Genomic DNA, 22,676 nt, shown 5'->3' on the forward strand with positions numbered 1-22,676 from the left:
TCACTGTACAAGTCAGCTGTGTAGAAATCTGCTGTGTGAAACTAGGAACGATGCCTACGTCCTTTCTGAGAGAGGGAACATGAATAAATATGTGCGATGTAACTGAGGTCTTTCAAAGTTTTTAAAGAGTCGCTGATCGGCACATTGAGCCTGAAATATCTGCTGAAATAAATCTGTTTTGTTGTTTTTCCCCCTGAAGCGTACACGTGTGTTGTTTGTCGTTATTTCATCACCCTCATCATCATCATGAAAATTGCTGTTCTCAGGTTCTGTTTGAACTGATGCTTGTAAGAAAATGAATGAATTAAGATCTATTATCATTATTATTGCCAATGCAGACCTGCACACCTGCGGTAATTGAATCTGAAATGGTTTTTGGAATAAGATTCGAATGATTTTCACCTATGTACACAAAGCTCCGCCCACAAAACTTACAGTGGTTTACCTGCAGTTAGCATGATAAGTAGACTTGGCATTAGCAAGGACTTTCATGACCCGGACGTTCAACTACTTGGAAACCGAGTTACAACTCTATAAACACGCGACTTGTTTACGGTGATTTATGAGGACGCGACGGGGTTGGGGGCGTGTCTATAAAATGACTGACAAGAGGCCAATACAATGGCTTAAAATTTTTTTTTTTTTAAATATCTTACATAATTTTCCACATTATTTGTTGCAGTAAGAAATGGAAAATCTTGACTATTGCACCTTTAACTTTAATATCTTTCTTCACTGTATATGTATTTTAAATATTATTAATCTGGACACGGTTTATCAGACCGTTTCTTCTAGGCCCCGCCTTAATGTTTTTTACAGGCGTGGCTTTACAGCTTCAGCTACCCAGAATCTTATATCATTCAAGTGTAATTATACCAAAAATGTTTGGTTTTTTTTAATAAAAATTTGAATGACTTAATGGTTAGCATGTTGATTTAACGTCACTTGCTGAACTCGGGGTTGACGAGACCTTCTCGAGTTCCCAGAGTTTAAAAAAAAATGTTCCTGGTCAGAAGTCAGAAATGACGAGTCACGACCTTTACGAATAGAAATTTGAAATTCTTTTTGGAAACCATGGACGCTGCGTCCTCTAAACTAAAGAGGAGAGGGACCATCCGGCTTATCATCAGCACTCAGTTCAAAAGCCTGCATTTCTGATGGTATGGTGGTTCATTAGTACATATGGAATGGGCAGCTTTCACATCTGGAAAGACTCCATCAATGCTGAAATGTATAAACAGGTTTTAGAACAAGATATGCTTCCATCCAGATTCCATCCCATCTTTACTTCTGAGAGACTCCGCCTCTCTAAGATACACTTTTTATACCCAGTCATATTACTGACCTGCTGCCAATTAACCTAATTAGTTGCAAAAAGTTCCTCCAGCTGTTTCTTTTCTGTAACGCTTACTTTTCCAGCCTTTTGCCCCACCCGTCCCGACTTTTCTGAGACGTGTTGCGGCCATCAAATTCAACATGGCCTTACTTTTTCCTTAAAATGGTACATTTATTCAGTTTAAACATTCGATATGTTTTCTATGTTCTATCGTGAATAGCATACGGGTTGATGAGATTTGCAAACCACTGCATTCTATGTTTATTTACATTTTACACAGCGTCCCAACTTTTTTGGAATCGGGGTTGTACTTTAAAGAAGATTAAAGTATGTTGACGACATTTCAGAACGTGTCACTTAACTAATTGCTTCTATGTGCATTATTAACGTATTGATCTCGCTCCTTTCCTCATTTAGGCTCATGAGCTTACATGTAAATATTTCTTCTTAATAAAGGGTTACTGTTTTAAGCAGTTCTTTGTGTGTATTTAAACAGTGGAAGTCATTCTGACCCATAACATAATGGATGTAACCCCACCCCCCACCCACCCAACCAACCAACCAACCAACCACCCAACATAATAGGAGGGTTAAACATGCTTTATAAATTAAAAACTTGACTTTCAGCCCCCCCGACACAGAAATTCATTAATCTCATATGTACCAAACACTTTTTCATGGGTTTATTACTGAACATGCTGACATCACTGCGGTTTTACAATATCTCTCACGTGGTACCGTTTCGAACATTATAACCTTTGCTCCTTTCAGTCGTTCCAATACAGACGCCGCCGATACTCGAGTCAGTTTAGGCAATATTAAATGTAATTTCAGCGCCGGTGTGAAGCTTCCTGCCGTTAATATGTACATGCACGATGCCTTTTATTAGCTTTACTCGTCTGATTGTCAGGGGAGAGAAAACAAAAAGGAGAGAGAGAGAAAAAAAGAATCAGTAGTGTCACCAGGAAACGTGAGGGAAACGATTCGCAGTGTTCGGGTAAACGAGTGCATCACTTACTCACTGAGGGAAAAAAAACGTTCACAAGGAAAGCAGCACGTTACAGCTTTCTAAGATAAAATAACGCTTTCACCTGTGTCTACTCCAGCTGTATTATTATTATTATTATTATTATTATTATCATCATCATCATCATCTGTTGCTTGGTTAGCTGAGCACCTTGGCCTTGTTCAAGCTCAAGTCTTTGGAACGGACCCTGCTTCCTAAATCATCAGCTAAACGATCTGACGCGGGGTTTTTTTCTTCTTCTCGTATTTATTTATTTATTTTTAACTGGAATCCCTGGCTGGAGCTTCACTGAGCCAAGGCGTCTTAATTCTTTTACTTACACGTATAACGAGACAGAACTGATCTTAAACGAACTTAGCAGACAAATAAATAGAAACACTTTACCAAAAAAAAAAAAAAAAAGAACCAAAGAAAGAAATTAAAACCCATGTACTATGTACAAAAAAGAAAAAAAGTTTAAAAAAAAATCTCCACAGCATTCAGAAGTTCTCACTAAATCACAACAACAACAAAAAGAAATCAAAAATAAAATCAACCTGCATTAACTAAAAGCTCCAAACTCTGCATCGAATTGCAATTTGAAACACAGCAACGCAGTGACTTTATTTCAATGTATAGTAGCCGGATGTAAAATGATGAACATGTCCGCCCCGCAGTTTCCTTCCTGCCGCCAGCTCAGTGCTCTTTCACTCCTGATTAGTGAGGGTTTGTTCCACCGGAGTTAGGGGGCGTAGTGCTGGTGCCTCCGCCTCTCTGTCCGTGTCCTCTCCCGTGGCCGAGAATGCAGTGCGCGCTACCGCATCCTTCTTCGTCCTCTCCTTCGCTCTCTGTGGAGGACTCGCCGAACTGCCGGGGCTTCTCGTAAACACAGCAACCTGTTGACGTGAGGAAGCGAAAACGGAGCTTTAGCGACATTTACTCGCGAGTGCTACTCGTGCGCTGGAAACCTAACGTGTACTCACACTTCGAGGACCTGCGACCCATGTGCTCGTTATCCACCGTGTCACTGGACCACTCCACCTTTTTGTCAGTCTTCCTCTTTCGAAGCTTGATGGTCAAGCTTCTTCCCTCCTACGGAACAGATTAATGAAAACGCTTCGTTAAGGATTTCCACGTGCAACCGTTTATATCACAGAGCCGTTAAATAACGCGCGGCTGATCGCTCGTTTCTTATAAACGGCGGCGCTCGTTCTAATGAGTTATCGTTTCTATAGTAACGACTCGTCCGGTGTCAGCACTTTGTACCGGTTCGGTTTGTAGCCGATAACGGAACGCCGACAATAATAATAAAAAAAAAACAAACCATGGGATTTTAATGATCCGTCTTATTTTGTTAACAATATTAAGATTTAACAGATTCTGCAAGGGGTGTGCAAACTTTTCAGCACAACTATATATAAAAAACTCACACACAAATATATATATATAATATAAATTGGACAGTTGTGTTAATGTAAAGTTTTAGTCTGAAGTTTATATTTGTAACACCCAGTTTGTGGATTTTATTTGAAATAAACCAAAAAAAGGTACTGAATGTTTTTTTTGTTTTTAAAAAAAAAAATCCAATTAAATCGAAAAAATAATTGGCCGATTAATCGATTATGAAAATAACCGTTAGTACGGTTATAAGGTCTCATTTACCAACAAACGTCACTGCGAAACAAAAACCCTCTGAATAACAGTAAAACTTTGCTGAATTATTGCATGTTCTGTCATGTTCAGAATGCTAAATTAAATGTAAAATAAATAAATAAATAAATAAATAAACGCACTCGGGGGGGGGGGGGGGCGTTGACGATACCTAAACAATAGAAACCATTGCAGAAATTCTAATGGTTTCCAGTACAAATACCATCAGCTTAACCAGTAAACCCATTATCAAATGGTTTCCATTATGTAGTAGGACGTACTAAGGACGTGGGTCCTTTAATGGTATCCACTAGACACTAACATGCGACCAACTTACCAGTAGAGACCCACAGGGACCATTACGGTTTCCATTAAAACCAACAGAATTCCCATTACAACCATTACAAGTTCTATTGGGGTTTCTATTGTATACGGTCCATACTAGAGACTTCATTTTCATAAAAGCACTCGGATGTTTATTTCTATTTAGTTATGTAAATCAGACATTAGTCAGTGTTTCGGGAAACATTGTGTAAAAGTGTTAGCAGGGGAGTTAGTAAAATTGGTTGTTAGGTAAAAACATTAGCCAGGTTAATCGACCTCGGGGAACATTTATACCGCCATCTTTAAACAACAGCTTCCCTTAAGGCTAAATGATAAAGGTGTGGGTGTGGATGTGGATGATGCTCGTCACCTGCTGGGGCGGCGGCGGTGTTCCCGTCTGCACCGTCTCCGTGATCGTCTCACTGGACGGCCCCGCTACCTCCGCCATACCACTGTTAGTACACACAGCTAAGCTAGCTCACTTCACGTCCTGTTTCCCGTTCCTGTCTAACGCGCCTTGTTTTCTCACAGCGCAACACAGTGCTAATTCTGCCGCAAATGAAATAATTATTACCAACAAAACATGAATAAGAAACCACTCAAGTAGGTCTTTCAATGCGTCATAGCAGCTAATCGGAGTGTTGGAGATGAATCTGCACTCTAAAGCGCAGCTTCGAGGGGAAACAATTAAGCGACGGACCACTTCCTGACTTCCTGGTTTGTATTTGTGAATACTATGTGTGTGTGTTCACTTGTATTCTGCTCGACGGGGAACACAATATTTAACTGTAACTTAAAAGCGTAATTAATAGAAAGAAGATTTAATTTCACGTAAATGTTATATGTTATATGCTCCAGTGTAAGGTTAGCGTTTTCGGATATTAAAGTTACATTTCTCTGAAATGTAAATATAGCATTTAGATTTTTTTTTATCAGACAGGTGATGAAGTGAAAGGTTCCAACATGTCTGCGCCCTTAGAGTAACATCAACACAACGACTAAAGGTAACTACTACTAATATGTATTTTTAATATGTTTTTTTTTTAAATGCAAGTTTTACTTTTAATAAAAAAAAGAAAACCCGCCTTAAAATTTCCTAAGAAAATTAAGCTTAAATCGCATGAGTTTTTTTTTTTTTTTTTTTTTAAATCTATACCTATGTAAGTGACATGACTGCTTGTCCTTACTCCCTCTTCACATAATAATCATTGCTCCTTTTGTGGATGTGTCAAATAGTCAAGTAAAATTTTTTGACTCACTCATTCATTCATTCATTCAGTGTGAGATCACTAATAAATTTTGGTCTGATTTAAGAGCTATTACATGTTCATTCCTTGTTCTGTGAAAGTTAATAACTCCTCGAATATCAAAAATATATTCTGCTATTAGAGCACCTTGAAAAATGTCCTTAAATTCTTTGTTTCGTATGATAAAAGGTTTTTATGCAGGAGAAAATCATTTTTAATACGAGCAAACTAACTTTATTCTTATTCTCGATTGAGTTCTTAAATCAAACCAGTTCTTTAAATCGTATAAAAATGAGAAATAACTCATTCTTAGTAACCCCTGATTCCTGATGGTGTCCTGGGAACACCGGGTATACACTACCGCTCAAAAGTTTGTGGACACTCGACTGAAATGTTTCTCGTGATGTTAAAAACCTTTTGATCTGAAGGTGTGTGATTAAATGTGTGAAATCGGTGTCGTAGACAATAAATATAACCGTTCCAACGTATTCGTTTCTTTCATTAGAAAACTAACATTTTATTTACAAAAAAGTATTTATTTAAACGGACGACTCGGAGGGAAATATTTCCGAAAAGCAGCCGATAAGAGTCCGGCGTCGGTGTGAACTCCTTTAATACTGTTTAAAAAGCATCTCAGGGAAATTCCTCAAGAAATCAGTCGAGAAAACGCCAAGAATAAATTTCAGGAATATTCTAGGCAAAAAAGGGCGTCGACTTTGAAGATGCTAAAATACTTGGCCAATCCTACTGGCATGTTTTTGGGAGGGCGATGGGAGGAGACCTGTGAGGGAACACATGTGGACATGGAGAGAAGATTAACCTGAGCTCAGGATCGAACCGACGATGCTGAAGATGTGAGGTGGCAATGTTACCTCTAGAGAAACCATCCCCTTGACTGTGAATCAAACCTCGGCTGCGTTGGTGATCTGATACAAAAAGATAAATATGATAGGATTTTGAACTGTTTCCTTAAGGAGAATCAGACTGGCTTTCATATTTAAATGTGTGTGTGTGTCTATATAATGTAATGTTACCCTATTGTCAGTACTGTTACTATGTTCTTAGATCTGTATCGTTGTGGATTTTCTGATACTAAAGTGCAAAAAACAAACCCACTAACAATCCTGCTGAAATCCTGATGTGCATTTCTCCACCTCTCTGTATCTATAGGTCATGTGGAGGACCACCTGGGGCAGATGTTTCAGACCAGGGTCTGGCGTGTGGCGTACATGGAGACGCGGGCTGTGTTCTCCACCTTCCTCCTCCTCCTCCTCCTCCTCATCGTCATCACAGCCCTTACAGTCTCTTAGGTCTCAGTCAGAACAGGCCAAGCGGAAAAGAAAGAGAGAGAAGGCCATACTTAGCAGCGTGGGTTATTTCGAATGTTAGCTGACAAGACATGTCATGACATTTCAAGACTACATATATATTTATATATTTGCTGCATTATATATTTATATATTTTATATATATATATTGTTGTCTGGCCTTTGTAGGATGTTGGCAGTGTCGGGATAAAATGGTCAGAAAAAGAAAAAATATCATACACTGCTGCATTCTTGCCTGGAGAGAAGAAAGGTACAGGTTGTGATTATGCTGTAGTACTGCTGATATAGATGTTGGACTTCAACTGAATACGTGTATGTAGAGAATGATCGGACTTATAATGAACCGTTCGTCTCGTCTTTCTCGTTCTCCCTCAGATACCACTCTGCCCCTCCCGCAGTCCTACAGCCCAGAATATGTGGAGTCGTGCTGGTATCAGTGGTGGGAGCAGCAGGGATTCTTCAGCCCTGAGAAGCATGTAAGCACTCACACTGACTAATATCAGGTTCATCGACAATGAATCCAAGCCTTTGGTGAATATCTGGAAACGAGAATCGGGTTTCTTGCTAGGTTCGGTCTTTATCTGTGTTCAGAAAAGAAGTATGCACAGATATTTCTTCTGTCACTCTTTTCCTAGAGTGAGATGCCTCACGCTGTGGATGAATATTTCTCCCTCTGTATACCACCACCGAACGTGACGGGCACGCTGCACCTCGGCCACGCTCTGACGGTGGCGATCGAGGACGCTTTGGCACGCTGGTGAATACTGGGTTATGTCTATCCAGTTTGTCTTATACCACAGTAATCTGCCTACGATCACCATTTTTTAAACGGATGAGAACAACTGTATATGAGAATTCAGTAGCGCTGTGGTATAAAACGTTGGTAAATCACGGGTAGTTTTTCATCATTAACGCACTGATGTCTGATGTAATCACCTCGTGCTTGTTCAGGCGGAGAATGCGAGGCTACAGAGTGTTGTGGGTGCCGGGCTGCGACCACGCTGGGATCGCAACACAGGTTTCCTCCCTCCATCCTGTCTCGTATATGTTGTTGCAATGTGACGATCGACTGTCTCGGAGTTAAAGAACGGTGTGTTTTTTTTTGTTTTGCTGTTTCTGTTAGTCAGTGGTGGAGAGGAGGCTGTTACAGGAGCATGGAAAGCGCCGGCAGGATTACAGTAGAGAGGAATTCCTGCAGGAGGTGTGGAGGTGGAAAAACGAGTGAGTCTGGTACCTTAGATGTGAGAGATTTTTTTTTTTTTAGGTTATATTTGTACAAGACACAAGAGTTTTGAGTCGTTTGTGTTTCCGTGGTTCAGGAAAGGAGATGAGATTTATCGGCAGTTAAAGAAACTTGGAGCTTCGCTGGACTGGAGCAGGGCCTGTTTCACCATGGACGCGGTAACACCCGACACTTATTCCTTTCGGATAAGCATCTCGTACCTCGCCGATACCTGGTGCTTAAGTTTGCTCGAATCCGATTGGTCAGAAGGTGTCGATTGACGTTCTGTAACTGTAGTTCCGACTGCAAGCCAAATCACAGGTTCATATTAATCTGAACACTTCGTTTCTATAGCAACAAATCATACACGGGGACTTTCTATCATTTCTATATTATATTATTGTATTATTTAACCCTATATATAGTTTTATTCCTTATGTACCATAGACTTCTACTAGTTTGTGTAATTAATAAGCACATTTAAAAATTGTAAACAGTCGGTTTTCTCCATGAGTATCCAAACAGAACACAGTTTTATCTCTATTGATAATGATATTGAATTTTGATTGATTTGATTGGGAAATGGAGCGCAGTGGGATCGTTTAGAAGGAATAGTGTATTAAGAGGATTTGTTTCTCAAGACCAAAAGCTATTCTGTAGAACATTGTAAAAAAAATTAATTAGGATCATCGTAATGTTAACTGGTAGAGAGAGAGAGAGAGAGAGAGAGAGAGAGAGAGAGTTCAGTGTAATGCTCGCTTTACCATTCAATCATGATCTTTGCTGTTGAGATGCTTCTCAGTGGTTTTGGATCTCTTCGTCTTTCCTGCAGAGTTTCAGTAATGCCGTGACTGAGGCTTTCGTAAGGATGTGTGATTCAGGGCTGATCTACCGCTCTGAAAGCCTGGTCAACTGGAGCTGTGCACTAGAGTCGGCCATCTCTGATATCGAGGTACAAAAAAGTGTAATCTAGACGGCGTGAACGTATACAGCGGATTCATGGGATTTACACAGTGAACGTTAGTGTTTTTATTTATATCAGTAAGATGATAGTTCTCTTATTATTACGTGTCAGTTATTATTATTATTTTTAATATTATTATTAAAGAACGCATGATTTAGCAGTGACACGTTCTTGTAAAGATCATGTTTAGAGACCATTCGCGTCATTTATTTTTCGGCGCTTGCTGTGACACCGTATGTGTGGAGGTGTGAGAAAAACCGATTGGATATCACCGCGGATGAATTCTGGGAAAATTGTAAGCAGATTTAAATATTTGAGTAGTATTCTTTGACAAGAGCGAGAAACCGAGCGAGCGTTAGTCGATACGTACGAAGAGCACCTTTTCAGACGGAAACGCCGTGATCCTGATCAAAACTGATCAAACAAAGTCGTTTCGGACGTTTGAACTCCACTGTATGTGACTGAAGAACAGTTTCTAAAGCTGAAGCCTGATGTACGTGACATCTCTGTGTTTAGGTCGACTCGAAGCAGTTATCAGGCCGGACTCTTCTGTCTGTTCCTGGCTACCAGCGAAAAGTCGAATTTGGGACCATGGTTACGTTCGCCTACCCGATAGAGGGACAGCGTGAGCGTTATATATTCTGATCTGATCTCAGTTCTGACTTGACTTTGAACTAATTTTGTGGTTGGTCCTGAGTTTCTTTCTCTTGTTGTGTCTTTGTCAGAAGGAGAGGTTGCCGTGTCAACCACTCGTCCTGAGACCATGCTGGGGGACGTGGCCATCGCTGTGCATCCTGACGATCCTCGATACCAGGTACACACACACACACACACACACACACACACACACACACACACACACACACACTGAAATATACACACAGCTCATACAGAGATTATAGAACGTATTAAGTATGTTTTTTTGCTATTAGGCTCTCCATGGAAAACAGTGCAGGCACCCGTTCACAGACCGACTGTTACCCATCATCACAGACACTATGGTGGACATGGAATTGGGAACGGGTATGTTTTAATACACTGAGCTTTTAAACGTGCTGTTTAGGATACAATATATCCTAGTTATTTCATATTTTTATTAGAGATGGCACCGATCCGATTCCACGTACGGGTATCTGTCCGACACCAGCGGGAAAAAATGGTGGATCGGATATCCTGTAACATCGGCAACGGTTAGAATTAGATTTGGAAAAGAAATGTACTTTTGGAACCGGAAATGTTTATGTATAAACAGACTTAACTGTTTTTTTTTTCCTTTTGTTAGAATTGAATTTATAATATTTGATGAGATTTGATACTTTATTGTGTTTATTCTATTTTCAGTGTAAGTGTGAAGTGCTTCAGTTAAAAAAAACAAACAAACAACATTTTAGTCGTTTTTAGAGAAAACAATATCAGGTGGTTGTTGGTATCAGGTGGTTGTTGGTAAAGTGTGTTGTTCATATTACGATGATTATGAGTATTACAGAAACGTAACATATCGGTACACACTACTTAGCCATCGACGTATCATATATAGCCTTCAGCGAAATATTTCTTTCTTTACTAGGAGCTGTGAAGCTGACTCCGGCTCACGATCACACCGACTTCCGGCTCTCTCAGAGACACTCGCTGCCTCGCCTCGCTGTGATCGGGGGAGACGGAGCCATGACGTCCGTTTGTGGCCAGTGGCTCGAGGTACTGAACTGTGCATCATTGTGATAGAGTGCAGTTTTCTTTTGTTTTTGTTTTTTTAATGGAAATGTATTATTTATTTATTTGTATTGAGAAAACAAGATGTTAACGTTTACACATGAGAAATACGAAGTGCTCGTGTTAGAGTGAGGGAGGGAGAAAATCCGTAGAGGAATTGACAGTAGGGAAAAGACAGGAAGATTCGACAGACCAAGAAAAAAGGAAAGAAAAAAAAACCATTATGATTGTAGGTGTTAATGTGTACTTTGTATGTATTTAATGAATGGGCATGTACTGTAGTCGATGGTTCAGGGAATCTATGTATGTATCCGTGTGTGTGTGTGTGCGCACATGTGCAAGATCATGTACTGTATGTATGTTCAATCATATGTATGGGTAACTGGATGAAATGTATCACAAAAGAGCTTCCCACCCCAGACACACCACCATCCACATGTCACGCTCACCCTATTCTTTAGTGTTTTTCCCTTCCTCTTTCTCCTCTTGCTATTTTTTTTGCGTCTTTTTTCCTTTCAAGTGCGTATGTCAGTGTATATGACACTAGTAAAATGTCAATTTAAACGTACCGGGTGATACGCAGATCCGAATACCGCACGTCCGTCTTTTTCTCTCCTTCTCAGGGCGTGAAGCGATTCGAGGCCAGGGAGCGTGTGATTAGTGCACTGATGGAGAGAAAGTTGTTTCGAGGGAAGAGGGATCACGCCATGTCTTTACCGATTTGCAGGTGAGCCGAGACTTGGGTTGTTACCCAGATGAGGATGGGTTCCCTTCTGAGTCTGGTTCCTCTCAAGGTTCCTTCCTCGTATCATCTTAAGGAGTTTTTCCTCACCACCGTCACCACCGGCTCGCTCAATAGGGATAAATTCACACACTTAAAATCCGTATCCTGTGTTTATATATATATATATATCTGTAAAAGCTGCTTTGAGACAACGTCCATCGTTAAAAGCGCTATACGAATAAAATTGAATTGAATTGAATTGATCTCAAGTACAGAACGCCCGAGAGAAAATATGGACGCGGGATGCTAAACTGAGGTCTTTCGATTCGTTCACGCACGTCCAAGACATTTATATGACTATATTATATATTGCACGCTGCTTTATTAGAGCAAGAGCTAAGAAATTGACTAAATAATATTTGAACAGTACTCAGAATACGTAATGAAAGCTAGATGATGAGATCGAATTCCTTTTCATTGCTGGCTCGCTGCTCTGAATAACTACCAGAATGCTCTGTGGGAGGAAAGCACAAATGTGGACACAGTGTTATTCATGGAGAACTTGTAATAGCAAATTGAGCACGAGCAAAGTCAGTCGTGCACACGCATTATGATTTCTGTTTTTCTTTCGGCCATGTTCAACCGAACTGTGTGCACAGACGATCGGGCCTCTCCGGGGCTCGGTAATAAGCTTCATATTTGCATAACGCACGTTTACAGTGCTCACATTAGCCGATTCACGTCCTTTTATCCTGATTCGATTCGATTTATTTATTTATTTTTTCCTCTACCTGTAGCCGATCTGGAGACGTCATCGAACCTCTGCTGAAGAAACAGTGGTTTGTTCGATGTGAGGAAATGGCACAGAAGGCAATTCAAGTACGTGCACGCACTGATGCGCTTAAATGGTGCAGATATGTCGAAACGGCACTCATGACAATACTCACGATTCTATTTATAGTCTTATATATTGACTCTTTTTTTTTTTATTACCACCATTAGGTCGTGGATGACGGAGAGCTGGAAATAATTCCTCACTTCTACACTAAAACGTGGAAGAATTGGCTCGCTAACATCAGGTTAGTGAGGTGACAGTACTTAGCCATGGTGATGATGAAGCAAATAAAAGGCAGTTCACTGAAAGGGAAAGGACACAGGACGCGAAAGACTCTTATTTGTACATTTGGTAGCGGTTATTTATGCTCCGTGTTGACTTTATCTCCGTGAACTTTGAGTTTGCGAGTTCACGAGACGATATAAAACAAAAAAGGTGACTCTGTGGTCACCGGAGAAGCTGCTTATGTCTAAAGATTTGTAGCACATCATACTTTTACCTCAGTTTTTCTTTACCGTTTCTTGGTACTCAAAAAGTAGCAGTCTGAAGGGAAATAAAACGCAGGTTTTCCTCTGAACGCTGCGGTTTTCTTGTTCAGCAGTGTTGGCATCGTGAACCGAACCACATTTGGTAATTGGACCGAAACAGACTTAACTGGGATTATATGTCATGAATCTACATGAAACAGTCTTTAATAATGAAGAGTAATCAATGTAGTTTACAAACTTATGTATAAATTAGTTCTGGTGCAACTAAACCATAATAAGTCACATAGTTTAAATAAATAAATAAAAGTCATGTGATCTAAATATAAATAAACCTGTTCCTGGATTTTGATAAAGACATATGCCTAAACAATCAGCATCAGGAAGACCAAGGATCTGTCAAAACCTGGGAAAGTAAAAATGTTATAGTGGTTATAAAAATAAATTTAAAAATCCAGAATTTTGAACAACTCCCGAGTAATTTTCCATCCATCCATCCATCCATCTATTTTCCATGCCGCTTATCCTACACAGGCCCGTATGGGAGCCTGGAGCCTATCCCAGGGAACTGTGGGCACACTCACACACCCATTCACACACTGCGAACAATTTAGAGAGGACATCCTACAACGCACATCTTTAGACTTAGGGAAGAAACCGGAGTACCCAGAGGAACCCCTCCCCACACACACACACACACACACACACACACACACACACACACACACAGACACAGGACAGAGGCGGGAATCGAACTCCCAGCCCTGGAGGTGCGAGGCATACATGCTAAGCACTAGTTTAAACCAGCTCCAGGTTTTAACACTACAAAACGTGGAAAATGTGACGGTGTAAATACGTAACACTAATGTAATGTGTACACTGCAGCGATTGGTGCATTTCCAGACAACTTTGGTGGGGACATCAAATTCCAGCTTACAGAGTGACATCACCACTTTCTCCCACACAGGAGGTACGAGCGACTATTAGAGCCATTATTATTTGATATATTCTTTTTTTTCCTGGCTTGATCGGTGACTCCAGTTTATCTTGTTTCGGGTACTTTTTGCCGGACTCCTTCACAAATCTTTGATCTCAGTGTATAACTGGCGCGTGACGTTGTGTGTCCCGTGGTTACCGCGTCTGTGTGCAGGAGCAGTGGGTCTGGGGTCGGAATGAATCGGAGGCCAGGGAACGTGCCGCTGTCAAATGTGGAGTGGACCCTACCGCTGTTGTTCTGACTCGAGGTGACTGTAATCACTGTCCTCAAGCTCTGCTGTAAAAGCAAGCAGTGCTGGTGTTTTGACACAGAAATTTTCAGTGAAGAATGATTCCCAACTCATTCCAGGCCTAGGTGTGAGCTTATTTTCAAAAGCAGCCACTGTTTTATATTTGAAACGGACCCCTGCGCTTTCCTGTCTTAGATCCAGATGTGTTGGACACGTGGTTCTCTTCAGGTCTTTTCCCTTTCGCGATGTTGGGCTGGCCTGAGCAGGTACACCATTCCTTTGTCTTTATTCAGCTCGGAAAATGAAATAAGCATCATAAGATTTGAAAAAGGATTGCTTAATAAGTATATATTCGATCCATAGACGGAGGACCTGAAGGAGTTCTATCCCAACACCATTCTGGAGACAGGAAGTGACCTCATCTTTTTCTGGGTGGCGCGGATGGTGATGCTAGGCACTGAGCTGACTGGACAGCTGCCCTTCAAACAGGTACTGTATATTGATCTTATTAGATATTTTTAGGCAGTTAAAGAGAGACCGTTAATAAAATACAAGCTCAGATTTTTAAAAAAAACATTTTTTAAAAATTAAACAAATGAATACTGTGCAAACGGTTTCGGATTTATTCCATCTTTCTCAAACCGCTAAATTCAAATAAAATGTCTGCATCTTCAGCACGTCTGCGTCCGACTCTCGCACTGGCTCTCCGACTCTCATCTTTCTCCGTCTCTCAGGTGCTCTTCCACTCCCTGGTGAGGGATAAGCACGGTCGGAAGATGAGCAAGTCTCTGGGGAATGTCATCGACCCTTTGGATGTAATCTCGGGTGTCTCTCTGGAGGTATGCTGACAGCAGAGTTTGTACGAGTTTTGAGAGAATCAATATGGCCAATCGCACCACCGTGGATCATAACGACTTCAGGATAAATCAGGACTTACTCACGAAAGGAAACAAAGAAATCAATTCAGCATGTGAAACTCGAATAAAAATAAATCAACAAAACAACAGATATTCATTAATACAAAAAAAAAATTTGCCTTATAGACCACTGATGTCAGCGACAGACCAGAGACTACATACAGTAATAGACATCAGGTCAAAAATAGAGGAACGTTTTCACGCCTTCATAGTTTTCTTAGAGTTAATAATTAATAAGTTAAATAATGTTTAACCTCTCTGATCTGATAAGTTACCTCACATGACTTTAAAAAAAAAAAAAAAAAAAATCTATGATGAAAAAGACGATTGGACAAAGAGTTCTGTGTTTATTCTCTACTTCATGTTTAAAACAGATGTGTGTCCTTACACAGGGAAAATGAACACTTTAACAAAATCTAACTGTATTTACAAAAAGTCCTTATGCATGTAATTACACGTCGAATGTAATCTTTGTGCTTTATCTTTTCTTGGTACGTTCTTCTTTTGTTAAAGGCCTTCTTAAAGATCTGAATATATATATATATATATATATATATATATATATATATATATATATATATATATATATATATATATATATATTAAACCAAGTATGAAAAATATCGGAAGATATTTTGCCAAAAATTGTTCATTTCCTCTATGTACGGAGACTTTTGGGACACGCTGTAGATCACGCTCCATATGTGCGTGTGTTGGAAGCCAACTCTCTCGCCCACCACATTGCTGAAAGGACAAACAAACACATATACAGTTGTGCTCATAAGTTTACGTACGCCGTGCAGAATCTGCAAAATTTAAATAATTGGAAAAAAAATAAAAGAGGGATCATTAAAATTGCATTTCGTTTTTTTTTTTTTAATTTATTCCTGTCCTGAATAAACTATTTCACATAACAGATGTTTACATCTAGACCACCAGACACAATAATAACTGAATTTACACAAATGAACCAGTTCAAATGTTTACACACGCTTGATTATTAATACCGTGTGTCGTTACCTGGATGATCAGAGACTGTGTTTATGTTCTGTGAGAGTTCTTCACGAGTCCCTTGTTTGTCCTGAGCAGTTAAACCACCCACTGTTCTTCAGAAAAATCCTCCAGGTCCTGCACATTCTTTACTTTTCCAGCATCTTCTGCATATTTAACTCCTTTCCAACAGCGACTATATGATGTTGAGATCCGTCTTTTCACCCTGAGGACGACTGAGGGACTCGTACACGACTATTACAAAAGGCGCGAACGTTCACTGACGCTCAAGAAGGCAACACGATACTGTAAGAGCGGGTGGGGGGGGGGTAAACTTTTGAACAGGATGATCGGTGTAAATTATTATTTTGTTTAACGATCTTATTTTTTTCATTCAGTACCACCCTTCAGACGCTACATAAGATATTTACACGTTTCCCAGAAGACAAAATAATAACAATTTACACCGATCATGCTGTTCAAAAGTTTACACCCCCCTGGCTCTTAATGTATCGTGTTTTTATTCTTATGTTCCCTCTTATTTAAAAAAAGTTATTAACATTTTGCAGATTCTGCAAGATTCTGTACATTTATGAGCACAACTGTAAGTAAACTGGTGGTAATCACCCAGGTGAGAATCCCTCATTACCTGCCAGTTCAAAACTCGCCTCCTCTCCATCCACAGCAAGCATTCGACCACGCCCCCGCTGCCACAGTAACCAACCAAACAGTCTTATTCATAACCATGGAATAACGCTTAAGCATTAACGTGTAAATGTTGTTGCCATTCCGTCCCGTTAGTCTTTGTAAGCAATGAAAAAAATTCAAGGTAACCGGACCTTCAATCTGCCTGTGCTTGATCTTTATAAAAGAGACGTGAAGTGAAATAAGGAGACGGATAATGTACAGGATAAACTGAGTTTTTATGGCATTCACGTATTCCTCTGTGTATTTAGAGACTTCAAGAAAACGTAATGGAAGGAAACTTGGATGCGAGAGAGAGAGCAGTTGCGTTGGAAGCACAGGTCAGTAAAAGAACCACCATGTTCTCTCTCATCTCAGCCGGCTCATTATGTCCTTATGTCCTCTGTGTGTCTCTCTGCAGAGGAAAGATTTCCCAAAGGGTATCCCAGAATGTGGCACAGATGCGTTACGGTTTGCTCTCTGCTCCTACAAAGCCCAGGGTAAGTGACCTCCTGTCTCAAAGTGAAGGAGGTGTGGTGTCTGGCCAGATATTGTAACAAGCATTAGAAAAAAATTGGGGGAGGGGGGGATATCGAAATGTCTCATATGTGTGTGCTTTAAAGGCTTTGTGTTGTCTGCTCTCATCAAGTGGAAATACCTTGAATATAGTCGAATATATCTAGTATTTCTTATTATAAGATTACAATGAACCAAATATAGGATAAGTAGACATTTCAAGTAGATCGTCTCAACCTCTCCGTGTCTCTCTCTCTGTCAGGAGAGGACATCAGCATGTCCGTGTCTCAGGTCCTGAGCTGTAGACACTTCTGTAATAAGATGTGGCAGACGGTCCGCTTCACTCTGGGATCTCTGCTGGACACAGGAGCTCCTCCGACACCACTGGCCGAGGTCGAGCGTAAAGAGTTTTCTCCCGTGTTTGGTTTGAATGTGCAGTGTTCTGTGTCTCGTATGATCGCGTCCCTAAGCGGAAACGTTTCTGTAGTCTAGCAGTCAAAATATTTTAGACCAGGCATATTCAGTTAAATGTCCAGTTACATAAAAACTCCTGCCTGGATAAAGCAACCGACATGACTGAACGGTCATAATGCTTAACCATTAACGATGAGTTCATGGCTGTAAATAAGACACATACGTTCAGAGCCGAGAATAAACACGTACGTCTCTGTCCATTCTGTTTTCCGTCAACTTTTTTAATGATTTTTTTTTTTTTTTTTTTTTTTTTTACAAGCCATAGTCATCATTTTATGCAATTCCTCCAGGATTGATCAATTTTACGATGGTAGAAATGAACGCAAAATCAAGGAACTTGCGAACGTGCATTTTTCGAAATCACCGCAGATTTTCCGCAGAGTCGAGTAGTTTTCAACAAATAAAAAAAAAAAAGTGCAAAAAAACTCCACAAATTGCATCGCAGATTTTGAAAAATAAAAAAAAATCTGCAGCAAAATCGAGCAATTTTTGGACGCAACGTTCACACAAAAAAAAAAAAACTTCTACGGACTGGTCATTAATGACGCCAAAGAGTACAAATGATTGTTTTTAACAAAATACTGTATGTAAAAACTCTTTTTTTTTTTTTTTTTTTTTTTTTCCTCTCTCGACGAGCTTCATGTAAATAACTTGCGTAAATGCATAGGACTGGATAAACTGCAGCAGGGACTCGTGTTTTAAAAATAAACAAAAAAACAGTCAATAAATTACGGGCCATTTTTTTTTCATTCGGTGATATAGGTTCTGCTGTTTATCAAGTGCCTTTAAATCCTTCTGGAACGCGGTCACGAGCTTGATCACGTTCAAAATCATTTACAGATAAAAGCCTACAGTCTAAACATTGACGCATATTTAATACATGTTTGTGCTTCGAGTAAAAATACGTGGGGTAGTGGAGTAAAGACTGAGATTTGAGAGGTATGTGAAGTGTACGGCGATTAGAAAGGACACCCGTAATTCAGTGAAATTTAAATTAGGTGGTTAACCTTGAACAGGGGTAGCTCAGGGGTTACGGATGTGTGGTTTTAGACCAGAAGGGTGCGAGTTCAGATCCCAAAGGCGATAGACTGACAGCATCCCTGTGCTGAGATTATAAGGCACTTTGAATAGAAGCGGCTGCCAAATGAATCGACGTCAGCATGAAACTCGCCGCCTCTGTTATTGATTCTTTCTCCTTTTATCACTCTTGTCTCAGACCTTTCCTGCGTCAAGGATAGACAGATGGATCTGTTCGAGACTTTACAGTACAGTAGTACAGTGTGATAAAGGCTTTGAGAGCTATGAGCTCCACACCGTCACCTCCGCTCTGCATTCCTTCTGGCTCCACAGCCTCTGTGACGTGTATCTGGTGAGTCCAGCACTTAAGAGCGGACTGTATTGTCATTTAGATAACGTATCTGAGTTTATTACACTTCTTTTTTTTTATTTCTAAAGTTATGATGCTTTTAGTGTGTGTGTTTTTTTGGTTTTTTTTAATTATAGTCAACCAGAATTATTGTCAATATTAATTAAAATGAACCCCAAAAAAATGAATAACTAGGGCAGTGGTGGGTCAACAGTTAAGGTTCTGGGTTACAGATCAGAAGGTCGGGGGTCAAGCCCCAACACCACCAAGCTGCCAGTATTGGGACCTTGAGCGAGGCCCTTAACCCTCTCTAATCCAGGGGCGCCGTATCATGGCTGACCCTGCGCTCTGACCCCAACTTCCTAACAATCTGGGATATGCGAAAAAAGAATTTCACTGTGCTGTAATGTATATGTGACAAATAAAGTCTTCTTGTTCATACACTGAGTGCTGATTTGAACTTAAACATATTGGATGTATGTTTGAGGTCATTATCTTGTTGAGCTGTCGTAACTTCTTGGCAGAGGCAACCTGGTTTTGAAAATTTTAAAATATCCCAGCATTTACATAAGAGCCTCTTAATTACCAACACCTTAACTTAGTCCTCTTCAATCCTGTATGTACTGTACATACGACCCCAATGCAGTCAATAACACATTTCTGTCATAGTGGAAAAATGACTTTTGTAAAAAAATATATATATATCCTCCTAATCCTCCTTTTCATGATTTTTGTATCTTTTCCTTTCATTCTAGGAATGCATTAAGCCAGTTTTGAAGCAGGACGTGAATGAAAATGAAGAGAAGCAGATCGCCACTGCTGTGCTCTATCATTGTGTGTCCATTTCTCTCCGCCTACTTTCTCCTTTCATGCCTTTTCTCACGGAGGAGCTCTGGCAAAGATTGCAGCCCTATAGCCCAAACCCTACTCCAGCTCCATCCAGTGTGTGCGTGCAGCCATATCCAACAGCCTCTCAGCTGGTGAGCCGATGACAGCCACAGGATAAACGGATAAATGTTACAGCGTGTCTTTCCTTAACCATTGTAATTGCTGTGGTATAAGAGGAATGAAAGAATTTAGGGCATGCTGTGATTGGAAAATAAACAACTTCAGGGTGGTACCAGCCCTTAGTTTTGCATAGGGTTGCATCACAACAACCTGCCATTTATTATTTTCCCATAACTGCATGCCTCACCATGTTTTATTCCTTACTTAACACAGATCAGCCTGACTGAATGTTAGAGCACTGTTTCCTGATTTTCTGCTCTTATTGTTCTTGCACATGCTTTCCGCAGGGGCACTGGCACTTTCCTGAAGAGGAAACGGATTTTCCATTGGTACAGGAAGTGGTCAGGGTGGCCAGGTCACTCAGGGCCCAGTGTCACATGACGAAGGAACGACCTGACAGTGAGTTTTATGATTATGTCTGTTTTTCCCTTTTCTTTCCACAATATGCATAATGTCAGCATTTTTTGACATTGTAGTGTGGTGGTAAAATGGTGGTACATCTTTCATATAAATGGAGGTAAACCAATGGTGTAAACTGAGATAAACCATTGTTATATATGGTGGTAAATCATCGATATATACGGTGGTAAATCATTGGTAGAAATGGATTTAAACCATTCTTAGATACATTGGTAAATCTTTGGTATAAATGGATGGAAACCATTGTTATATACGTTGGTAAATCATTGTTATAAACGGATGTAAACCATCGTTAGATACGGTGGTAAATCATTGGTGTAAACAGAGATAAACCATCGGTATACATGGTGGCAACTCATTGGTATAAACTAAGGTAAACCATTGGAATAAAACAGTGTTAAACTACTTATGTAACCGGTTGTAAATTACTGGTAAAAATGGCGGTGAGCCATTGGTATAAACAGTGGAATCCCTTTGGGATAAGCGGTGGTAAAGTATTGGTTATAAATAGTGGTAAACTATAGAATTTTCTTTTAACACATGGTTCATTTTGTAAGGATTAATGCAGCGATGTCTTTATGTAAGGTTGCTTTAAGACAATTAAAGTGCTGTAAAAAGTAACATGCTTTCTTTTGCCTTGTCTAGTGTGGGCAGTGTGCACAGCAGACCAGGCACAAACACTCCACAGCTTCAGTCACGCTATCTGCATCCTGGGCCGGATCACTAATCTATATCTGCACTGTCCTCAGGAGGGTACCAGCTCCCTGTCCTTCTCCCCTGCACCACCTCCACATGAAAGGAGTACCATTGGGGTGACTGACCATTCAGTCCAGTTACACCTTGATGTGCAGGTGATCGAGAGATACACCATTGCTGCACCTTATTTGACAGTGGATATGGTGTCATATATAGGTACATCTCAAAAAATTTGAATATTGTGGAAAAGTGGAACTTTCATACATTCTAGATTCATTACACATAAAGTGAAATATTTCAAGCCTTTTTTTTGTTTGTTTGTTTTAATCTCGATGATTACGGCTTACAGCTCATGGAGATCAAAAATCCAGTACCTCGAAATATTCGAAATAAAGAATTTATAATACAGAAATGTCGACCTTGTGAATAGTATGTTAATTTATGCCCTCGATACTCGGTCGGGGCTTTAATCCTTTTGCAGGAATTACTGCATCAGTGACTGCGTTTACATGGACAGCAGTAATCTAATTATTGAGCTTATTCTGAATAAGACGATATTGTGATTACGGTGTTTACATGAAATGCTTTTAGAATATTCCTTTCATGAACCCGTTTTACATTTTATAGAACATAGATGGATTAACGGCACACGTCATTACGTCCCCACGCCACGCCGTCCCTCCAGAATTTCACGTATCGACATACAGTTTTGGGTGTTTTTATTTAAATTTTTTACGAACGCTTCAAGTGCAGGTAATTATTTGTCATGCTGTACGTTCAAATAGACGACTGCTTGAAGCCGTGGGCTGCGTCCCAAACCGCGTACTTCCCATCTATGTAGTAGCCGAGATACATGCATTTCTCCTACTACAGGCCTATAGTAGGCAAGTACGCGGTTTGGGACGCAGCCGTGCTCTCTTGTTTGCCGTAAAACGGTTGAGCGCTGCCGTGTGTGATCGTGTCCTGTCGCAAAATGCGGTGGAAACTCCCACACGATGTTAATAGTGTGATTAAGGTGTGTACATGTCTTTACTGTACGTCGATAATGTGACTAAAACTGGAGTACTCCACACGTCTTAATTCCATTTGTGTTTACTTCGAGTGTGACCCTAATCGGATTAAGGTAATTAAAAATTGCTGTTTACATGCTAGTTTCTTAATCAGAGTATCGTCTTAATCGGGTTAATAGTGGATTATTGTTGTCCATGTAAACGCACTGAATGCGGCGTGGCATGGAGGCGATCAGCCTGTGGCACTGCTGAGGTGTTCTGGAAGTCCAGGTTGCTTTTATAGCGGCCTTCAGATCGTCTGTATTGTTGGGTCTGATGTCTCTCATAGATTCTCTATGGGGTTCAGGTCAGGCGAGTCGGCTGGACAATCAAGCACTAATACTATGGTCAGTGAACCGGTTACTAGTAGTTTTGGCACTGTGGGCAGGTTCCAAATCCTGCTGGAAAAGGAAATCAGCATCTCCATAAAGCTCGTCAGCAGATGGAAGCATGAAATTTTCTAAAATCTCCTGGTAGACGCTGCATCGACTCTCGACAT

At 40.3% G+C, this 22,676-nt stretch overlaps 2 protein-coding genes across 4 annotated transcripts in view; one reads left to right on the forward strand and one right to left on the reverse strand.

The window, feature by feature from the left end:
* Positions 1-2,606: 2,606 nt before the first annotated feature.
* ppp1r11 (protein phosphatase 1, regulatory (inhibitor) subunit 11) lies at positions 2,607-4,979 on the reverse strand. Its single transcript, XM_053637868.1, has 3 exons — positions 4,687-4,979; positions 3,326-3,434; positions 2,607-3,238 (listed from the first exon to the last, which is right to left on the reverse strand). Exons 1-3 carry the CDS (start codon positions 4,762-4,764, stop codon positions 3,060-3,062), a joined length of 366 nt encoding a protein of 121 aa, XP_053493843.1. The 5' UTR covers positions 4,765-4,979; the 3' UTR covers positions 2,607-3,059.
* The window catches only part of vars2 (valyl-tRNA synthetase 2, mitochondrial), an 18,912-nt gene continuing 1,190 nt past the window's right edge, over positions 4,955-22,676 (forward strand). The window contains exons 1-29 of one of the 3 annotated variants that reach the window (XM_053637865.1): positions 4,955-5,033; positions 5,253-5,320; positions 6,734-6,931; positions 7,060-7,141; positions 7,267-7,367; positions 7,527-7,648; positions 7,843-7,909; positions 8,015-8,112; positions 8,211-8,292; positions 8,946-9,065; positions 9,594-9,702; positions 9,803-9,891; positions 10,010-10,100; positions 10,645-10,772; positions 11,411-11,514; positions 12,309-12,390; positions 12,514-12,590; positions 13,717-13,801; positions 13,982-14,075; positions 14,253-14,323; positions 14,421-14,546; positions 14,792-14,896; positions 16,921-16,989; positions 17,070-17,148; positions 17,427-17,557; positions 18,855-19,007; positions 19,760-19,984; positions 20,300-20,411; positions 21,078-21,283. In XM_053637865.1, the coding sequence (XP_053493840.1) occupies positions 6,737-6,931; positions 7,060-7,141; positions 7,267-7,367; positions 7,527-7,648; positions 7,843-7,909; positions 8,015-8,112; positions 8,211-8,292; positions 8,946-9,065; positions 9,594-9,702; positions 9,803-9,891; positions 10,010-10,100; positions 10,645-10,772; positions 11,411-11,514; positions 12,309-12,390; positions 12,514-12,590; positions 13,717-13,801; positions 13,982-14,075; positions 14,253-14,323; positions 14,421-14,546; positions 14,792-14,896; positions 16,921-16,989; positions 17,070-17,148; positions 17,427-17,557; positions 18,855-19,007; positions 19,760-19,984; positions 20,300-20,411; positions 21,078-21,283 (3,003 nt within the window). In that variant the 5' untranslated portion in view covers positions 4,955-5,033; positions 5,253-5,320; positions 6,734-6,736. Of the gene's footprint in view, positions 5,034-5,123; positions 5,321-6,733; positions 6,932-7,059; positions 7,142-7,266; positions 7,368-7,526; positions 7,649-7,842; positions 7,910-8,014; positions 8,113-8,210; positions 8,293-8,945; positions 9,066-9,593; positions 9,703-9,802; positions 9,892-10,009; positions 10,101-10,644; positions 10,773-11,410; positions 11,515-12,308; positions 12,391-12,513; positions 12,591-13,716; positions 13,802-13,981; positions 14,076-14,252; positions 14,324-14,420; positions 14,547-14,791; positions 14,897-16,920; positions 16,990-17,069; positions 17,149-17,426; positions 17,558-18,854; positions 19,008-19,759; positions 19,985-20,299; positions 20,412-21,077; positions 21,284-22,676 lie in introns of those variants that run through there. The other 2 variants (XM_053637864.1, XM_053637863.1) reach the window with 2 other exon arrangements.

Source organism: Ictalurus furcatus, chromosome 12 (genome assembly GCF_023375685.1).
Source record: "Ictalurus furcatus strain D&B chromosome 12, Billie_1.0, whole genome shotgun sequence".
Classification (NCBI taxonomy): Eukaryota; Metazoa; Chordata; class Actinopteri; order Siluriformes; family Ictaluridae; genus Ictalurus; species Ictalurus furcatus.